We start from the raw sequence: 19,917 nt of genomic DNA, 5'->3' as shown, positions 1-19,917 counted from the left end.
GAGATTTTTGTTCTTTTTGGAGCTTGGCAGTATAAATCACCATCCACTTTTGTTTGGAAAACAGAGGCTTGGACATTCTGCCTCAGATCTCATTTTGTTTTGCACAGAGGATTGAAAATAATTTGAACCGATACGGGGGGAAAGTAAATGATGGCAAAACTGCGGTGAACGATTTATAAACTCAAGACTGGTGTTAAATAGCATTGTGATTGATGAAAATTCATTTGGATTTGGTCACAACGTCAACACTTTTATTTTGATGAGATGGAGTATGATTGTACGTGCAACATCAAAAGTCAGAACTCCAGGTGTTCCACTGAGCCAGACCTCACACATCTGTCTCTGAGAGATAATTCTACATCTGAGAGTCCACAATCCATTAATGGAGATCCAACTACAAAGATCTTAAGGTAAGGAATTCCTATAACTGAAGATTACATGCTCAGGATTGTCAATAAATTTACTATTAAACTTTTTTTTTTTTTATGCCTGTAGCCTTCAGCCTGCTGAGCAAAGGACAGAAGACTCACCCTCCAGTTTTACTAGAGATACACCTTCATCATACATAGAGGTGCCTTTATGCATAGACGACCTGTTTGCTTGTCATGCTATTGAGGTATGTGCTGTTAATGTCTGTTGATAACTCGATAATACAACGACAATAAAAAATCAAATACTTCTGTCAAATGCCGTTTGGCTTTGTTTCAGGTGGGAAGCTCTGACACAAAGATGTGGACAAATTACAGCCCAGACCTGTGATTATAAGAGTGAATACTAGGATGCTGTTGTCTTCATTATCCTTTACATTTCTTTTCATTTTTGTTTTTATTTTAATAAAATAAGTGTACAAGCATGTCCTGATAAAAACATTTTTCACACTGACTAGTTTTTAATAGCTTTACTAACAATGTCCAATAGTGTGTACATGCATCACATAAAATGTGTGTCATTGTTTGTCATTTTTTCTGAAAGTCATGAAAATCTCATCACAGTGTGATTTCCAGCACATCTCAAATTCTGTATTGAGTTTAATAGAATTCTGTGCTTGAAAAGACGCTGATGGAAATTATATTTTTTGTTTTTGGAAAACATTTCTGACTCTTGTAAGGCTGTCTTGGTAAGGCTAATTTTATAGCTAACATATGTATCCTAAATACACACAATTAAATCATATTTTCATACTTTTTGCATAATTACAGCTTGATTGGAAATGATACCCAATAAAAATAATCTGCTTACAAGTGATATTTACGTTGATTCTCATATTTCATTTCAAGCTTGCTCTTTACTGACATTTTTGTTGAATTGTTAACTAGCTTTTGAAAAACACTTTATTAGGGACAAGATTGTTTGGTTTGTTGGAAATGACTCCACAACTATGGGACAGTTGTAATTAAAAAATATATATCGAAATAATTTTCACAATATAAATATTTAAATTGTTTGTTTATTTCACTCTTTGTTTAGATTATCATACTTTAAAAAAGATAGATTGATTGATTGATTGATTGATTTGTATTTTTATCATGGATTTTCATAGTTTAACACTGAAAGTCTGGGACAACTCTAAAACAGTCAAATCTATAGCCTACATAAAAGGCATTTGAAAAGTACCGCAAAATAAATGATGAAGTCTGTTTTAATGTGACCTTTTTTAATAAAAAGGAAAAATTGTGAGATCTGTTGTTTTTATTAAATCAACCTCTGGGACAAGCGCCCAAATTTGAAGAATTTTTTTTTTTTATTACGTTTTTTTTTTAATCACGCTTGTAAATGCATTATTATTAATTTATATAATTATTGGTTTCAGTTATTAATATTAGTATTAGGCTAGAATTGATAGAATAATATTAGTTATATTATTTATAATTAATATTATTAGTAGAAGTATTTACATGCTTATTATTTCAGGTAGGTCCTACAGGCTATTAAGTTAGCAGACGCGCTTTAAAATGGGTTTTATTCATGTTGTTAGTCTGTGCATGCCCATGTCTTTAAATGGAAGTCTTGTGTTAAAAGATCTTGATTGAGGCCTTTCTTTATTTGGTACTCTGTTACACACGTATTTTGATAAATAGATGCTACATTTAGCATAATTTTCAAATAAAATCATATACGGTTTTTCTACCGGAAGTTTTATCGCTTAGATGACGTCTTTTCACTGGGTTTCATGAATACCTCCATTGTGACGCGTTTATCCGCGTTGTCACCTCTGAAGAAAGATTCCCACGGGCTTCATAAACATCTTCTTTAACATTCATCCTCTCAGCACCAGTCTTTCAGAGTTGCCATTTTCTTTTCAGAATAATTCAAATAAAATAAAAGTAAAATATTGTATTCACTTATTAAGAAACGTAGCTATGTAAAATAAATGCAGTTAGGCCTATCTATATGTTTTTGTTTACCATTACAGATTTAATAGACTATAAGTATATTAGGCAGGGCCGTAGCAACTAATTACACGTCTGAGATATTTTCCTTTTTTTTTTTTTTAAGTGTGTTTGTCCATGTATAAATACAATTTCTCAAAACCATACAAAATCATAGTTTGTAAACATATTGTTTGGTGTAATTGTTATTTTAATATTTTTTTAAGAAGGTGGAAATTGTAGACATGTCCGAATGTTTATTAGTATTTTTTTATTTATTTCTTTGGCGTTTTGACTATGAATATGTGTAAATATTTACGCATTTCTTTATATTGGATCCTGTCTGGGTTCTAAGCAGACCTCCGAACCAATGGCTGTCCAGACGGAGCGTAGCAGAGCGCAAACCAGCCAATCAGCAATCTCCTAGACAAAGCACTGAGAGTTTTTAACTGCGGAGTTTTTCATTGAATGTCATGTGAATAGATTCAGCGTTTCGACCTCCTCTAGTTTGGATTTATTTTGACTTTCGGAAACGCAAGAGCGCGAGAAGCCTTTTACTTCTTGGAGTCACTTGGATGGAAGAATGGCTTCTGGGACCATTGACTGTGTGGAGAAGAACATGCAGTATCGTGTGGATCATTTATTAAGTGCGGTGGAAAATGAGCTTCAGGCTGGCAGCGAAAAAGGAGATCCAACAGAAAAGGATCTTAAAGTTAGTTTGGATGAAAATGAACTTTGGCAGAAGTTTAAGGAGTTGACAAATGAAATGATAGTGACCAAGAATGGCAGGTATTTTTCAGCCTATACTAACACATTTTGTTTGTGTGCAGATGTTACCTTTTTACCTGATATGACCCGTAACAAAATAGTTATGTGTATTTATGTAGTCAGGTTGATTCACTTATGTGAAAACAATGATTTGTTTTATTTTATGTATTTGAAACAAGGAATTGTTGATGCTGTAAATGTGCCTATTCTTCTTATTGCGTCGATTCAGGCGCATGTTCCCGGTGCTGAAGGTGAACGTGTCCGGTTTGGATCCAAACGCCATGTACTCCGTCTTACTGGATTTCGTGGCAGCAGACAATCACAGGTGGAAATTCGTGAACGGTGAATGGGTATCGGGTGGCAAACCGGAGCCACAAGCCCCGAGCTGCGTCTACATCCATCCAGACTCTCCAAACTTCGGCGCGCACTGGATGAAAGCTTCAGTCTCCTTTAGTAAAGTGAAACTCACCAACAAACTGAACGGAGGTGGTCAGGTTGGTGGATATTATTTGATTCAAGACATATATGTGTGTAAAAATCTATCTAAAATGAGATAGCCTATCGTAGAACTGTGCGTAAAAGTGCGTAATTCAGAGAAAATGTTCATTTTTATTCATTCATATTTTCTTTTTGTGGCCTGTAAAGTGCTTACAAGATGTATATACTTAAGACGTATATTAACAGGTAAAAAATATGCCTCATTTTCCTTAGATTATGTTGAACTCACTACACAAGTATGAGCCACGTATCCATATAGTGCGTGTTGGAGGGCCTCAGAGAATGATCACCACTCACTCTTTCCCAGAGACGCAGTTCATAGCAGTTACTGCCTACCAGAATGAAGATGTAACGTGTTTTCTTCATTTACACTGTTATTTAATAAAGTACTGCATCAAATGAACAGTGATATTGTTCATATTAACACTACTCTCTGAATGCTCTTTTAGGTTACTGCTCTCAAAATTAAATACAATCCATTCGCCAAGGCTTTCCTGGATGCCAAAGAAAGGTATGTAAAGCAAAACTGTATTGTGAATAGGTGGAGACTGGGGATAGTGCTAGCACTTCCAGTGAATATTACCATAAGAGCTTCCTACAAACATCTAATGAATGTTTCCACCATTTTTATTCAGAGAAAAAAAAAAGGATATAGTTCATTTAACACTGTCATTTAAATCTGTCCCGCTACATGGGGCATGTTGTCTAAATAAATATAAACAGCCTGTAAGTTGTCACAATGGGAACTTGGATTAGAGAAGAATACCGTTCTTGAAATATGAAATAATTTATAAGAAAGCCAGCTTCAAAAGCACATATTCAGGGTTGGGGAGTAACGGAATACATATTCCACTACAGTTACAATTTAAATCATTGGTACATTCATAAAAATGTTACATTCAAAAAGTATTTTGATTACTGAAGAGATTACATGTATTAGTATTTATTTCATTTAATATTTATGTCTAAACACATGGCTAAGAATGTGATGGTAAACTAAGAAGTTAGTTCTGGTAAGATCTAAGATGATAAGTAATTTTTCTTCCTTTTTGTTTTCAGAAGTGATCATAAGGATTTAATAGACGATGTCAGTGAAAGTCAACAGACTGGCTATGCTCAATGTAAGAGCAAAATGCATCTATTAATTCTGACCCACTTCAAGTTAGGTGTACTTAAGCATTTGATACAATGTACTTATGAATCACATTCGTGTTGTTGCATTGTACTTACATTTAAAGTACCTGCATTACATCTGTAGTTACTGTTTACCTTCCCCCTAACCCCATCCCAACCCTTACCCTATTCTAAACCCTAAACTCTACCTCTACCTCAACCTCAGTAGCAGCAAATGTGAATCTTGGGAGAATTTAGCAGAACAACATGTACAGTAGTTACACAATAAATACATTGTTTATGTATTTTAATGTTAGTACATAGTTGATAAAGAAATCTAATATAAATTGAGACCATTAATTCAACTCACAGATATCAATGTGATACATTTTGATTTAGGTTGTTTTTGACATTTAAAAGAAAAAATAGGTTCTGTATTTTGATGCATTTAAGTCACACTTAAAAACTTATGACTGTCATTGCATTAGATAACACAATATCAAACCTGGTGGCATTTAATTGAAATCAAGACAGCAGAAACTCACTTTTCAAGCAAATCAGTTCACAAAATGAAGTTTGTACATTTAAAATGTTAAAACACTTTTTCTACCGTTCAACGGGAAAACAAAAAGTATTTGGACCTTTTCTGTTTGTCAAACAGTAGTGGAACATGTCCATTGTGATGAACTACACGTGTGGTGCTCTGCTAGGACACCTGTGTGAACTTGAAGGGAATTGAAACCACAAAAAAATCACCTAGACACAAGTGGGTTAAAAGCCATTGCAAAAATGGCTCTGAAGTTCGCTCTGAGAAAACCCTAACATCGTTTGTTTACAGATTACACTTTATATTTTGCATCAAATGACTGTATCATATATTTTGAAATGTGACTTTAAGTGTCCAAAAATACTTGTTGGATCCACTGTATCTCATAATCATCCGGTTCATGATATGCTTATAGTATTTTTTTTACAGTTATGTGATATTGACTCCCATTTTCCTGTTTGTCTAGTAAGTAGCTGGTTTCTACCAGCACCAGGGTCTCTCTGCCCTTCTGCAAACCCTCATGCTCAGTTTGGCAGCCCTCTTTCTCTGTCCTCATCCCATGGCTGTGAACGCTACTCCACTTTGAGAAGCCACCGGTCTGCACCATACCCCAGTCCATATGTCCACCGGACATCCTCTCCTAGTAAGCTTCCACCTCCCTGCTCTCTAGACCTAAGCCGCACAACCACACAAAACACACATACGCACATAAAATCACACACATTCTTTCCTGACATGGGTAACGTGGACCTTCCATTAATGAGCAGCTCAAACAAGTGCTGCTGAGCGGAGAGTGCCCAGCATTCCAACAGCTTTTGTGTTTACGCTCGCACTCATAAACAGGAGAACTTTAGTGGTGGAATGTTCACCCACAATTGGTTTTTGGCACCTCTGCTGCATCATCTTTGGACACGCCAACATTTTAGAATAATAGTAAACAACACAAATCAATAAGTGATTATGAACTGACCAAAAACTGTTAATTAGATCGGCACACTCTTCATTCTTCATAGTGAGATGCTTTTTAAACAGTATTGAAGGAGTTCCCATGTGTGCTGAAAACACGTTGGCTGCTTTTCTGTCACTTTTCAGTCAAACACATCCATTAAAAAATATAAAACAATTTTAGCTTTGTAAAGAAATTCCAGCCTGATCTCATGAGGATGATGTGACTTTAAATGTTCTCCCAAATATAAGAGTTTAATGTTATTTATTTAAGTTTTAAACCCTAAACCTTATGATTTGTGTGAAAATCAATAAAAGTCATTGTTGTAGCACCTCTAGTGTTCAATTCACCAGGAAAATGTAAAGATGCATCCAAAAATATAGACATAGTAACGTGATTCTATGAGACCAGGTCGCGAAATTCATTCGAATGCACAAATTATATTTATTGACAACTATTTTCAAGATTATTCAAGAAGCATATACATATAATAAAGTCACCCAAACTTTTGACTGGTAGTGTAGATACATTCAATGCTCTAGAACGGTTCCATTAGAGGGGCAATAACATATAGTTGGGCTGTATAACGTATTTGGGCGTCTACACTGGGGTGTCGGGTGCACGACTGTGAATTCTGTCGACAGGGGGTGGGGGCGGTTGCACATGTCTTCAGTTCCAGCACATTTTGTGAGGGTTAGGGTTAAGGGCCCGATATGCTTCCAGAGAAAATTTCTCTTTGTTCAGAGGTTCAGGAGTTCTAAACAGCCGAGCAACGGTGTACTGTTGTGAACATTCAGACTCCGATCACACCACTATAGGAGGCGTTTAGAAGTACATTTAAATATGAGGACGCTACATGCAAAAACGTAACTAATGTGACATCAAAATGTGTTACCAATGACTTTATGCCTCATTCTATGAGTAAAATTCCCATGAGATCTGTAAAAGTAGCTGTTTTAACCACTCAATGATTATTTAAAGTTATACTTATGCAGAAGAAAATGTTTCATTTGTCTTGTTTACATTCTGAATTCATGGCGCTAATGCGCTAACACGCTACACAAGGCCATTACCTGCGGCGATTACACTATTGTAATATAAGATGACACTGAAAAAGATGGGCGTATAAAAAAGTGTTAATGTGCATAATACAGACAAAAGAATGGTGATAGGCATCTTTTATCAGATGTGTGAATGGTTTTCACTGCAGATGGCTCATGAGTGAATGGGCAGTTGAGAGTATTTGAGTAGATTTAATTGCTTTTGTAGACTAATTTAACAAAATAATCTCAAAACATAGGGATAATCTGGAGGGGCAAAGTCCACCCCATCACCCCTAAGATCTTGCCCCATTCTGAACTGTTTTGGGTTAACACAGAGAGAGATAGAGAGGTCTAGAATCACCTATGGATTGACTTCTCATCTTGCTGTTTTTTTATATTCCAGACGGTTACTCTGATAACTCCACCTGTCTATCCATGTTGCCATCTCATGATAACTGGTCCAGTCTGCAGATGTCCTCTCACTCCAGTGTGCTGCCAATGGGCCACGGCTCTTCCCCAAACTCCAACTCCAGGTCAGGCCCTTCTACTGCATCAAATTAACTGTACCTGTCGTATCACACATACTTGAATTATAACTTTCTTAAAACATTATGGCTTCATTACGAGGAATGTTCTGGGATCAATACTAGCTTAATCAACAGCATTTGTGTTACACTGTCATGACAACAAGGTTGAAAGACAGGATATAACTGTACTCATCCCCTTGGTCCTATATTCTAACTGAACATTTACATTTCTGCATTTGGCAGATGCTTTTATCCAAAGCTACTTACAGTGCACTTATTACAGGGACAATCTCCCCGGAGCAACCTGGATTAAGTGTCTTGCTCAAGGACATAATGGTGGTGGCTGTGGGGATCAAACCAGTGACCTTCTGATTACCAGTTATGTGCTTTTGTCCACTACGCCACCACCATATCTACAACTGTCTCATTTGTCACTTGTTCTGCTCATAAGAAAAATGAGGCAAAATTGATATATCAAAGAAACATAACTGAGAACTCCAATAAATCAGCTGAACTGATAAAGAGCAAACTCTGTGTAATACGATTGGGTTGGAAAGGTGATGTATAGTGCTGAGAGGTCATTTTTGTTTTGTATCCTTATCGCAGTCAGTACACCAGCTTGTGGTCCATGGGGAACTCACCGTTGACCCCAGTGTCTCAGGCTGGAGGGATGACCAGTAGTTTGGGCTCACAGTTCCTCCGCAGCTCTGCCAATCATTACAGCAGCTTGACTCATCCAGTTACAGCGCCCCCCTCTGGCTCTCCTGTATATGACACTGCTGTGCCTGAGGTGCATGAGGCCTCTCAATATGACTGTTCAGCCTATGTACGCCTTCCAACAGCATGGACTCCAGTCACACCGCCGTCCTTATAGGAAGCTGACACTATGGACTAAATTAAAGCCTTGTACAGCTGAACAATCATTATTTTTATGCAACAGCTCTTGACATATATTTATCACAAAAGCTGGATTATCTGTTTTTGTATTTAACATAATTCTAGCATGCATTGCATACAAAACCAAAGTCTAGGTAGACCTTACTAAAATGTTCCTCTTAAAACACACAATTGTAAACAAATGGGTAACACTTTACATTAATGTCCCCTTTGTTAATGGATCATAAATGGGTTGATTAATGATTAATTAGTCATTTACAAATGCATTATAAATCATTAACATGCATAAAAACAGGTGACCTATTTTACCACAAATGTGACATTAATAACTTGATGAAAATGTACCTTAGTATAAAGTGGACACATATGAAGCATTTTTAAGGAGTTGCTAACATTAACCTATGTATATAAAAGTTCAGTATGGTGTAATGGTCATTAGTCTTTATAATATGATATATATGTTGTGAATGAACATGAAGAGCTGAACAGTGTTTTTGCAGAGGACTTTAGGTAACTAGGACTATTCTTTTGACATCCATGTGACAAGGAAACTGACAACACAAGTGAGTCAAAACATTACAATAATGAATAAAGCGAAATACTGTAGCAAAATAACATAATCCCTTTTTTTAATCTTACTATAATAGTTGATTTTTTGCTGCATTGTGACATCATTAATTAGGGCATTTATTGTTTTTTTTTTAAGTATTTATAATATTTATTTTCATCCAATACTTTTTTGAAAGTTTAGGATGAAAGTAGCCCTTTTTATGCATGTTGCTATAATTGCATATCAGTTATGTATAATGTATTTGTAAATGACTTGTTTATCAGAAATGAACCCCTTTATAAACTCTTGACAAAGGAAACAATAATGTAAAGTTTAGTGTTAAAATATTAATGTAAAGTGTTTAATATAGTAAAGGACTACAATGTATTTGTGAGTACTACTGCTATTTCAGTCATGTAGATCATTATTTGAGGGGATAATAATATTGTACATAAGTGTTATTTATAGTGTGTCTTAAATGAAGAGAGTTACATGACTACAACCTGTGCAGACAATCTTTTGTAAAATGTGTAAATGTAACCTTTATATGAATGACGAAATTGATAATAAATGTTATTAACATGAATTTCGATCATGTTGTGTCTGTTAAAACAAATTGGATATGAGTGATATCTATATAAATATAGATTTTGTTCATCATTATAAGGTTGCTTTACAGAAATCTCATCCCTGGCCATACTCTGTAAAAAAAAAAAAAAGTCTGTAATTTTAACGGTAAAAGACTGTAAAAATGCTACACATTTTTTTTTTAATTGATTAAAGAGTATTAACTGTAAAATATATAGTAAACATTTTTTATATATTTAAAAAGACAATAGAGTAATTTTACAATAAATTTGAATTTTTTTTTTTAGTTAAAAAGTATGATTTTCCTGTATAATTAATGGTAAAATTTTACATTTGTTTAACAAGAGAGGATTTGTACTTTTTACAGTAAATTATTGTTAAATTACAGTAACAAAAATATTAATCGGGAATTCCCACAATTCCCTGCATGACCCATATATATATTTTATGGGAATAGTTATGTTTATTTTTATTAAAAGAAACAGATTTCAACTTTTTGATTTTTGTTTGTCACATTAATACATTTTACCATTAGATAGATTTGACAGTTTTAGTCTTGTGTCAGACCCAAATATTAAACTATGAAAATCCATTACAAAAATACAAATTCTATTTTTTCAAAATTGTGAAAATATAAAGAAAGTGTTAAATAAACACAAACATTTTCAATATTTGTTGTGGAATAAAGAATTCTATCAATGTTTAATAATTTCCTCCACACAAAACAATTGTACCCCAAATAACGTTTTTTTCAAAAGTTTGCGTACTTGTTAACCAAGTCATCAAAAGTGTCAGCAAAGAACATGCTTGAAATATGAGGCATAAAGTTTTGAAATAAATAAATAAATAAATAAATCCAAGGGAAATGTCACACAGAAAATTGTAAAACTGTCATTTTCACTAAAGAACTCTACTAAACACAATACAGCATTTGAGAAGTGCTGGAAATGACTCTTTAGAAGGAACTTTCATGACTTTCAGAAAGAAAAAAATATAATAATACAATAACAGTCTCCAGTGATGCATACTAATATATTATATTACAATGCATAATAATACTGTTGGACAGTGTATGCAAAAAAAAAATTATAAATAAAAATAAAATGAATAAATACTACATCATTTTGTTATCAAGACTACTGTCTAGAAGTTCACAATGCTAAAAGGGCCCGAAGTTAAAGAAACACCCTTATACTGTATGTGTTTCTGCGCTCAGTAAGTCAGCACTGTGTATTTCACTCTCCTGTAAATTTCCATCACACGTGAGGAATTGCATCCATACCCAAGGCCTCATCAGTTCAGCAATGGGACATGAGACAGACATGAGTGATGAGCCCAAATTTCCAGTGTCAACAAAGAAGATATTAATATCTCAGAGATCTAGACGACTGACTTTAATTTACACATCCATGAGAGGGAAATAATGAAATCCTTTTGATTACCTCTCGTTGCTGTTTTTTTGTTTTTGTTTTTCTCGTCATAATTCAAATGCTCAAAAGACCTCTCAACATCTGACAAAAAACTTTTATGGGTCAATGACAAATAAGGATGTGTGAGATGATGAAAAGGAGAAATCTTTTAAAAATCGAAATGCATGTTACACAGTTACAGTTACACCATCAGGTCATTTTGCTATTGTGACAAATGACCCCAAATACGTTTATTTCAGAAACTGAAAAAGGAGGTATATTCAAGTCAATGTCTGTATGAATTACATTTTTAAATGTATTTATGAAAATGGTAATAAAAATAATATCAATTATAATAATAGTAGTATCCGGAAAAAATAAATGTGTCTCATGTCATTGACACTTAATAATCTGAAATTAATTTTTGTCCTAAAACAACGAAGTGTGCCTTCATAAACAACGTAATATAATCCCTATGCTACAGTATCTGATCCTTACTATTAATTATTCAAACTGTCCACAAGAGGGCAGGAAAGCAACAACAACAAAAACAGTTCAAGCTCTTGTTTAAAACGTAATTCTTCATTACATAATTGACATTTGCCTGTATGACAGTGCTATTTTAATGTGTTTATTGATTCAAACCATTATAGTTACTGATATATACTGTCAAATTCCCCATGTGACAACTAGCCCTGTTCTCGCCTGAATAGGCCTATATATAAATTCCCCAGAACTCAATCCAATCCAATGGGATGTGCAGAAATAACAAGTCCGTTCCACGGCGGCTCCACCTCGCTTCTTACAGGACTTTAAGGATCTGCTGCTAATGTCTTGGTGCCAGATATCACAGGATACCTTCAAGGGTCTTATAGAGTTCATACCTTGGCGGGTTGGTGCTGTTCTGGCAGCACGTGGAGGACTAATAACATATTAGGCCGATGGTCATAATGTTCTGGCTCATCGGTGTATAGGCTATACTGTATATAGCTCTGGAAAAAAATAAGAGACCACTGCAAAATTATCAGTTTCTCTGGGTTTACTATTTGTAGGTATGTGTTTGAGTAAAATAAACATTTTTGGTTTATTTTATAAAGTACTGACAACATTTCTCCCAAATTCCAAATAAACATTTTCAATCACAGCTTCCATGCGTCTGGGCATGCTCTCTACCAGTCTTTCACATTGCTGTTGGGTGACTTTATGCCACTCCTTGCACAAAAATTCAAGCAGCTCTGATTTGTTTGATGGTTTGTGGCCATCCATCTTCCTCTTGATCACATTCCAGAGGTTTTCAATGAGGTTCAGGTCTGGAGATTGGGCTGGCCATGGCAAGGTCTTGATCCGGTGGTCCTCCATCCACACCTTGATTGACCTGACTGTGTGGCATGGAGTATTGTCCTCAGAGTTGGGAAATATTGTCAGAGCAAAAGGAAGCAAGTCTTCTTCCAGTAAAAACCTTGTACATGGCTTGATTCATGCATCATTCACAAAGACGAATCTGCCCGATTCCAGCCTTGCTGAAGCACCCCCAGATCATCTCCGATCCTCCACCTGGTCATCTAATGGTTAGACGGAGACCTGGAGAGGCCTTCAAGCCAGAGTAACTAGCACCCACTGTGAAATTTGGTTGAGGATATGGGGGTGCTTAAGCAAGGCTGGAATCAGACAGATTCATATTTGTGAAGAACGCTTGACTCAAGCCACGTACAAGATTCTCCTGGAAGAAAGTTTTCAAACTTTGCTGCCTTGTGCTTCACAGAAACCTGGCTGAGTGAAGCCATTCTGGACTGCATGTTACATCTGCCGGGCTGTCAGCTTTTCAGAGCGGATCACATTGCGGAGTTAATGGGGAAAACAAGAGGCGGTGGAACATGCTTTTACATCAGTGAATGTTGGTGTACAGATGAAACAATGTTAAAGAAGACATGCTGTCCAAATCTGGAAGCGCTCATTATTAGCTTTAAACCTTACTACTTGCTGTGTGTTACGAATGCAGACAGCGAAGGCAGACGAGGAGAGCGGATCTAAGTGCAGCTTTACTTTATTAGAACACAAAAAACACAAAGGAAAACCCACAATGGGGAAATAAACACAACACCGAAAACACAGGCAGGGAACACACACCGGGCTAACAACATTCAATGAAAGACAAGGACTAAACCAAAAACCAGGATATAAATACACAAGGACAGGATGATTACAAATAATAAACAGGTGTGAACAATGACACAAAATGGCAGTGATGATGACAGGTGGATACTGGGAAGTGTAGTTTTTTTAACAATAGACTAGTGAGACAGTGGAGCTAAACAAGGGACAAAAGTGTACCTATGGAAAACAAAAGGGACAAAAATGGAAACCAAAGGGGCAACGGTAAAACAAGACAAGGTAACCCTAACATAGCCCCCCCCTCAAGGATCGGATTCCAGACGATCAAAAAGTGACAAAACAAAAAACAGAAAGAACAAATGTCCATTGACTGGGGGGGAAGCTTGTGGTTGGCAGACAGACCAAGGGGAGCAACGAAGGGCAGACAGGCAGTCCAGGGGGCAACGAGGGGCAGACAGACAGTCCAGGGGGCAACGAGGGGCAGACAGACAGTCCAGGGGGCAACGAGGGGCAGACAGGCAGTCCAGGGGGCAACAAGGGGCAGACAAGAGGTCCAGGGGGCACAGAGGGCAGGCAGGAAGTCCAAGGGGGCACAGAGGGCAAGGACAGGTTCAGGTGGTCTGGGGGCTGGCCACAGGGCAAGGATAGGTCTGGGGGACCGGGGAGGAGGCCACTGGACAGGAACAGGGTCAGGGGCCTGGGAAGAGGCCACAGGTCAGGAACTGGGTCAGGGGCCCTGGGAGGAGGCCACCGGACAGGGGCAGGTTCAGGAGGCCTGGGAGGAGGTCACAGGACAGGGACTGGGTCAGGGGGCCCGGGAGGAGGCCACAGGACAGGGGCCGGGTCAGGAGGCCTGGGAGGAGGCCACAGGACGGGAACTGGGTCAGGGGGCCTGGGACGAGGCCACAGGATAGGGGCAGGTCAGGAGGCCTGGGAGGAGGCCACAGGTCAGGAACAGGGTCAGGGGCCCTGGGAGGAGGCCACAGGACAGGGGCCGGGTCAGGAGGCCTGGTAGGAGGCCACAGGACAGGGGCCGGGTCAGGAGGCCTGGAAGGCTCTGAGAACGGAGCTGAGGAAGGCTCAGGAGGCGGAGCCGAGGAAGGCTCTGGAGTCTCTGGGGCCTGAGCCACAGGAGGCTCTGGAGGCGGAGCCGTAGGAGGCTCGGGAGGTTCTGGAGGCGGAGCTGTAGGAGGCTCGGGAGGTTCTGGAGGCGGAGCCATAGGAGGCTCGGGAGGCGGAGCCGTAGGAGACTCAGGAGGCAGAGCCGTGGGAAGTTCTGGAGGCTCAGGAGGTGGAGCCGTGGGAGGCTCAGGAGGCGGAGCCATAGGAGGATCAGGAGGCTCTGGAGGCGGAGCCGTAGGAGGCTCGTGAGGTTCTGGAGGCGGAGCTGAGGGAGGCTCAGGAGGCAGAGCCGTAGGACGCTCTAGAGGCGGAGCCCTAGAAGGCTCGGGAGTCTCTGGGAGCAGAGCCGTAAGAGGCTCGGGAGGCAGAGCCGTAGAAGGCTCGGGAGGCGGAGCCCTAGAAGGCTCTGGAGTCTCTGGGAGCAGAGCCGTAGAAGGCTCGAGAGGCAGAGCCCTAGTAAGCTCTGGAGTCTCTGGGAGCAGAGCCGTAGGAGGCTCGGGAGGCGGAGCCGTAGGAGGCTCTGGAGGTGGAGCCGTAGGAGGCTCGGGGAGAAGGGCCGTGGAAGACTCGAGAGGCTCTGGAGGCGGAGCCCTGGAAGGCTTGAGAGGCTTGGGAGGCGGAGCCCTGGAAGGCTCGAGAGGCTTGGGAGGCGGAGCCCTGGAAGGCTCGAGAAGCTCGAGAGGCGGAGCCCTGGAAGGCTCGAGAGGCTTGAGAGGTGGAGCCCTGAAAGGCTTGAGAGGCAGAGCCCTGGAAGGCTCGAGAGGCCTGAGAGGCGGAGCCCTGGTAAGCTTGAGAGGCTGGAGGGGCAAAGCCCTGGAAGGCTCGAGAGACTTGAGAGGCGGAGCCCTGGAAGGCTCGAGAGGCTTGAGAGGCGGAGCCCTGGGAGGCTCGAGAGGCTTGAGAGGCGGAGCCCTAGAAGGCTCGGGAGTCTCTGGGAGCAGAGCCGTAGGAGGCTCGGGAGTCTCTGGGAGCAGAGCCGTAGGAGGCTCGGGAGGCGGAGCCGTAGGAGGCCCGGGAGGCGGAGCCGTAGGAGGCCCGGGAGGCGGAGCCGTAGGAGGCTCGGGAGGCGGAGCCGTAGGAGGCTCGGGAGGCGGAGCCCTAGAAGGCTCTGGGAGCAGAGCCGTAGAAGGCTCAAGAGGCGGAGCCCTAGAAAGCTCTGAAGTCTCTGGGAGCAGAGCCGTAGGAGGCTCGGGAGGTGGAGCCGTAGGAGGCTCTGGAGGTGGAGCCGTAGGAGGCTCGGGGAGAAGGCCTGTGGAAGACTCGAGAGGCTCTGGAGGCGGAGCCCTGGAAGGCCCGAGAGGCTTGGGAGGCGGAGCCCTGGAAGGCTCGAGAGGCTTGAGAGGCAGAGCCCTGGAAGGCTCGGGAAGCTCGAGAGGCGGAGCCCTGGAAGGCTCCAGAGGCTTGAGAGGCGGAGCCCTGAAAGGCTTGAGAGGCAGAGCCCTGGAAGGCTCGAGAGGCCTGAGAGGCGGAGCCCTGATAGGCTGGAGGGGCGGAGCCCTGGAAGGCTCGAGAGACTTGAGAGGCGGAGCCCTGGGAGGCTCGAGAGTCTTGAGAGGCGGAGCCCTGGGAGGCTCGAGAGGTGAAGCTCTGGAAAGCTCGGGAGGCTCAGAAGGCGGAGCTCTAGGAAGCTCAGAATGCGGAGCTCTGGAAAGCTCGGAAGGCGGAGCTCTGGAAAGCTCGGAAGGCGGAGCTCTGGAAAGCTCGGGAGGCTCGGAAGGCGGAGCTCTAGGAAGCTCGAGAGGCGGAGCTCTGGAAAGCTCGGAAGGCGGAGCTCTGGAATGCTCGGGAGGCTCGGAAGGCGGAGCTCTAGGAAGCTCGGGAGGCGGAGCTCTAGGAAGCTCGGGAGGCGGAGCTCTAGGAAGCTCGGGAGGCGGAGCTCTGGAAAGCTCGGGAGGCGGAGCTCTGGAAAGCTCGGGAAGCTCGGAAGGCAGAGCTCTGGAAAGCTCGGAAGGCGGAGCTCTGGAAAGCTCGGGAGGAGGAGCCTTGGGAGGCTCGAGAGGCGCTGACTCTTGGACGGGCATGACCACTGGCGCTGGCTCTTGGACGGTCGAGACTACAGGCGCTGGCTCGGGGACGGTCGAGGCTACAGGCGCTGGCTCAGGGACGGTCGAGGCTACAGGCGCTGGCTCAGGGACGGTCGAGGCTACAGGCGCTGGCTCACTGACCTCTGAAGCGACAGGCATTGGCTCACTGACTTCTGAGGCGACAGGCTCGCTCACAGCGACATGCGTGGGCGCTGGCTCGCTGACCGTAGCTGTCGAGGGCTCTGGCTCGCAGACCGGGGCAGACGAGGGCTCTGGCTCGCTGACCGTAGCTGACGAGGGCTCTGGCTCGCAGACCGGGGCAGGCAAGGGCTCTGGCTCGCTGACCGTAGCTGACGAGGACTCTGGCTCGCAGACCGGGGCAGGCGAGGGCTCTGGCTCGCTGACCGGAGCAGACGAGGGCTCTGGCTCGCAGACCGGGGCAGGCGTGAAGGGACGAACCACGGGTGAATGGAGTACCAACACTGTGGGAGGAGTGGCAGCATCATCCTCCCGTACGTCCACAGTGAGCAGCGATCCGCTGACTCGCAAGGTCTCCTCCACGAAGCTGAGGAGTGTCCAGCAACCATTCGCCGGCGGCAACAGTTCCCTCAGAGACTCATGTAAGTTACCCCGGAAGAATGCCACCAGAGCGTAGTCGGGGAAGTCAGAGATGCGTGCCAGCTCCAGAAAATCTAGGACGTGGTCCTCTAAAGGGCGGTCCTCCTGCCTGAGGCAAAGGAGCTGGTAATTCGCCGAGCAAGCTGCTAGATCCATGTGGTGTTCTTTCGTTCTGTTACGAATGCAGACAGCGAAGGCAGACGAGGAGAGTGGATCTAAGTGCAGCTTTACTTTATTAGAACACAAAAAACACAAAGGAAAACCCACAATGGGGAAATAAACACAACACCGAAAACACAGGCAGGGAACACACACCGGGCTAACAACATTCAACGAAAGACAAGGACTAAACCAAAAACCAGGATATAAATACACAAGGACAGGATGATTACAAATAATAAACAGGTGTGAACAATGACACAAAATGGCAGTGATGATGACAGGTGGATACTGGGAAGTGTAGTTTTTTTAACAATAGACTAGTGAGACAGTGGAGCTAAACAAGGGACAAAAGTGTACCTATGGAAAACAAAAGGGACAAAAATGGAAACCAAAGGGGCAACGGTAAAACAAGACAAGGTAACCCTAACACTGTGAGAGTTTTCCTCGTTTATTCTGGTGAGTGTTTATATTCCTCCACATGTGTGCGTGAATGCAGCACTGCAACAGCTGACTGATCACATCACAGACACTGAGCAACAGCACCCAGACTCACTTATTATTATTCTGGGAGAATTTAATAAAGCTAACCTCATCCGCAAACTGCCAAAATACAGTCAGCACATTACAATTACATTAGCCCACCAGAGACAGAAATACACTGGATCATTGCTACAAAACAATAAAGGATGCATATCTCTCTGGCCCTAGAGCAGCTTTGGGACTCTCTGATCACTGTCTGGTTCATCTTCTTACAACCTACAGGCAGAAACTAAAATCAGATAAACCTGTAGTAAAGACTGTAAAGAAATGGACCAATGAAGCAGAACTGGAACTACAAGCCTGTTTGACTGCACAGATTGAGTGTATTTGAGGTTGGAGACATCAATCTGGACGAGCTCACAGATGCTGTGACATCATATATCAGTTTCTGTGAGGACATGTGCATTCCAACTAGGACTTATTTAACATACAACAATGACAAACCATGGTTTAGATCAAAACTCAGGCAGCTTCATCAGGTAAAAGAAGATGCTTACAGAAGTGAGGATAAAATCTGAATAAAACACACTGAATAAGGAAATCAGAGTGGCTAAAATAAGCTACTCTGATAGCTCTGATACTCTGCAGCTAATGACCCTGCATCAGTGTGGAGTGGCCTGAAAGTATTTACTAACTTCAAGACACCATCCCCCAACACTGTAGGGAACCAACAACTGGCTGACAACTTGAATGTGTTTTACTGTAGATTTGAAAAGTCCAGTCTCACACCCCACACCCGCTCAGACTTCACACAAACATCAACACCTCCTGCAACCCCCTCCTCCCCCCTCCTGCTACTCAACCTACACTTAAGATCTGTGAAGAGGAGGTGTGCCATGTCTTCCGGAAACGAAACACAAGGAAAGCACAGGGCCCAGATGGTGTTTCACGCACTTGTCTCAAACCCTGTGCTAATCAGCAGGCCCCATCTTCACACTGATCTTCAATAAATCACTGGAGCATTGTGAAGTTCCATGCTGCTTCAAACGCCCCATCATCATTCCTGTCCCAATAAAACCCAAAATCACAGGACTTAATGACTACAGACCAGTCACTCTGACATCATGGTCATTAATTAATTTGAAAAACTGGTGTTGGCCCACCTGAAGTACATCACTGGACCCTTCCTAGATCCCCTTCAATTTGCATATCGAGCAAACAGGTCTGTGGATGATGCTGTTAACATGGGATTGCATCATATCCTGCAACATCTGGACAGACCAGGGACACATACAAGGATCCTTTTTGTGTACTTAAGTTTGGCTTTCAACACCATCATCCCAGCTATTCTCCAGACTAAATTACACCAACTCTCTGTTTCCACGTCTATTTGTAAGTGGATCACCAGCTTTCTGAAGGACAAAGGACAGTTCAGACTGCTGAGAGTATTATTGGTTGCCCCTTGCCTTCCAAAGTGAGAAAAAGGGCTGGGAAAATCACTCTGGACCCCACTAACCCAGCCCAATACCTTTTTGAACTATTGCCTTCTGGATGGCGCTACTGAGCACTAACCACCAGAACTGTCAGTTACAGTTCCCCAGTTTTTTCCCTCAGGCTATAATCTCATGAAGAGTTAAAACTGACCTATTGAGCAATACTTATGTGCAATACACGGTTTAGTCTATTTATATTTATCCAACATACCATACCTCTTCTGCCATACATTCCCTTGCATCTGTATATAACAGATTTTTATTTGCATATTGTACATATAAAAAATAGAATAAAAATGTTAATAGAAAATTGAAGTATATATAGAAATACACAATAAGGCAATATATATATATATATATATATATATATATATATATATATACTGTATAGTCTCATGAGTTTACTCAAAATGGTACCAAAAACAACAACAACAAAAAACATCCAATGAGCGGCAGTTCTGCAGAAGGAAACACCTTGTTGATGAGAGAGGTCAGCAGAGAATGGCCAGACTGGTTTGAGCTGACAGAAAGGCTATGGAAACTCACATAACCACTACAATTGTGGTGAGTAGAATAGCATCTCAGAATGCACAACATGTTGAACCTTAATGTGGATGGGCTACATATATATATATATATATTTATATTGTA

General features: G+C 41.7%; 1 protein-coding gene across 3 annotated transcripts; it reads left to right on the top strand.

Annotated features, from left to right (window-relative positions):
• Window positions 1-907: 907 nt before the first annotated feature.
• On the top strand, window positions 908-8,685 carry tbxtb (T-box transcription factor Tb). Of its 3 annotated transcripts, XM_052151481.1 has the most exons (9): window positions 908-919; window positions 2,986-3,158; window positions 3,367-3,631; window positions 3,849-3,983; window positions 4,085-4,146; window positions 4,695-4,756; window positions 5,762-5,938; window positions 7,688-7,817; window positions 8,418-8,685. In XM_052151481.1, exons 1-9 carry the CDS (start codon window positions 908-910, stop codon window positions 8,683-8,685), a joined length of 1,284 nt encoding a protein of 427 aa, XP_052007441.1. The 3 variants fall into 3 exon arrangements, with proteins under 3 accessions (XP_052007441.1, XP_052007440.1, XP_052007442.1); XM_052151480.1 differs by lacking the exon at window positions 908-919 and having other exon boundaries at window positions 2,817-3,158; XM_052151482.1 differs by lacking the exons at window positions 908-919; window positions 5,762-5,938 and having other exon boundaries at window positions 2,817-3,158.
• The last annotated feature ends 11,232 nt before the right edge of the window (window positions 8,686-19,917 follow it).

Source organism: Xyrauchen texanus, chromosome 20 (genome assembly GCF_025860055.1).
Source record: "Xyrauchen texanus isolate HMW12.3.18 chromosome 20, RBS_HiC_50CHRs, whole genome shotgun sequence".
Classification (NCBI taxonomy): Eukaryota; Metazoa; Chordata; class Actinopteri; order Cypriniformes; family Catostomidae; genus Xyrauchen; species Xyrauchen texanus.
This window is presented reverse-complemented; position numbering and strand designations above follow the sequence as displayed.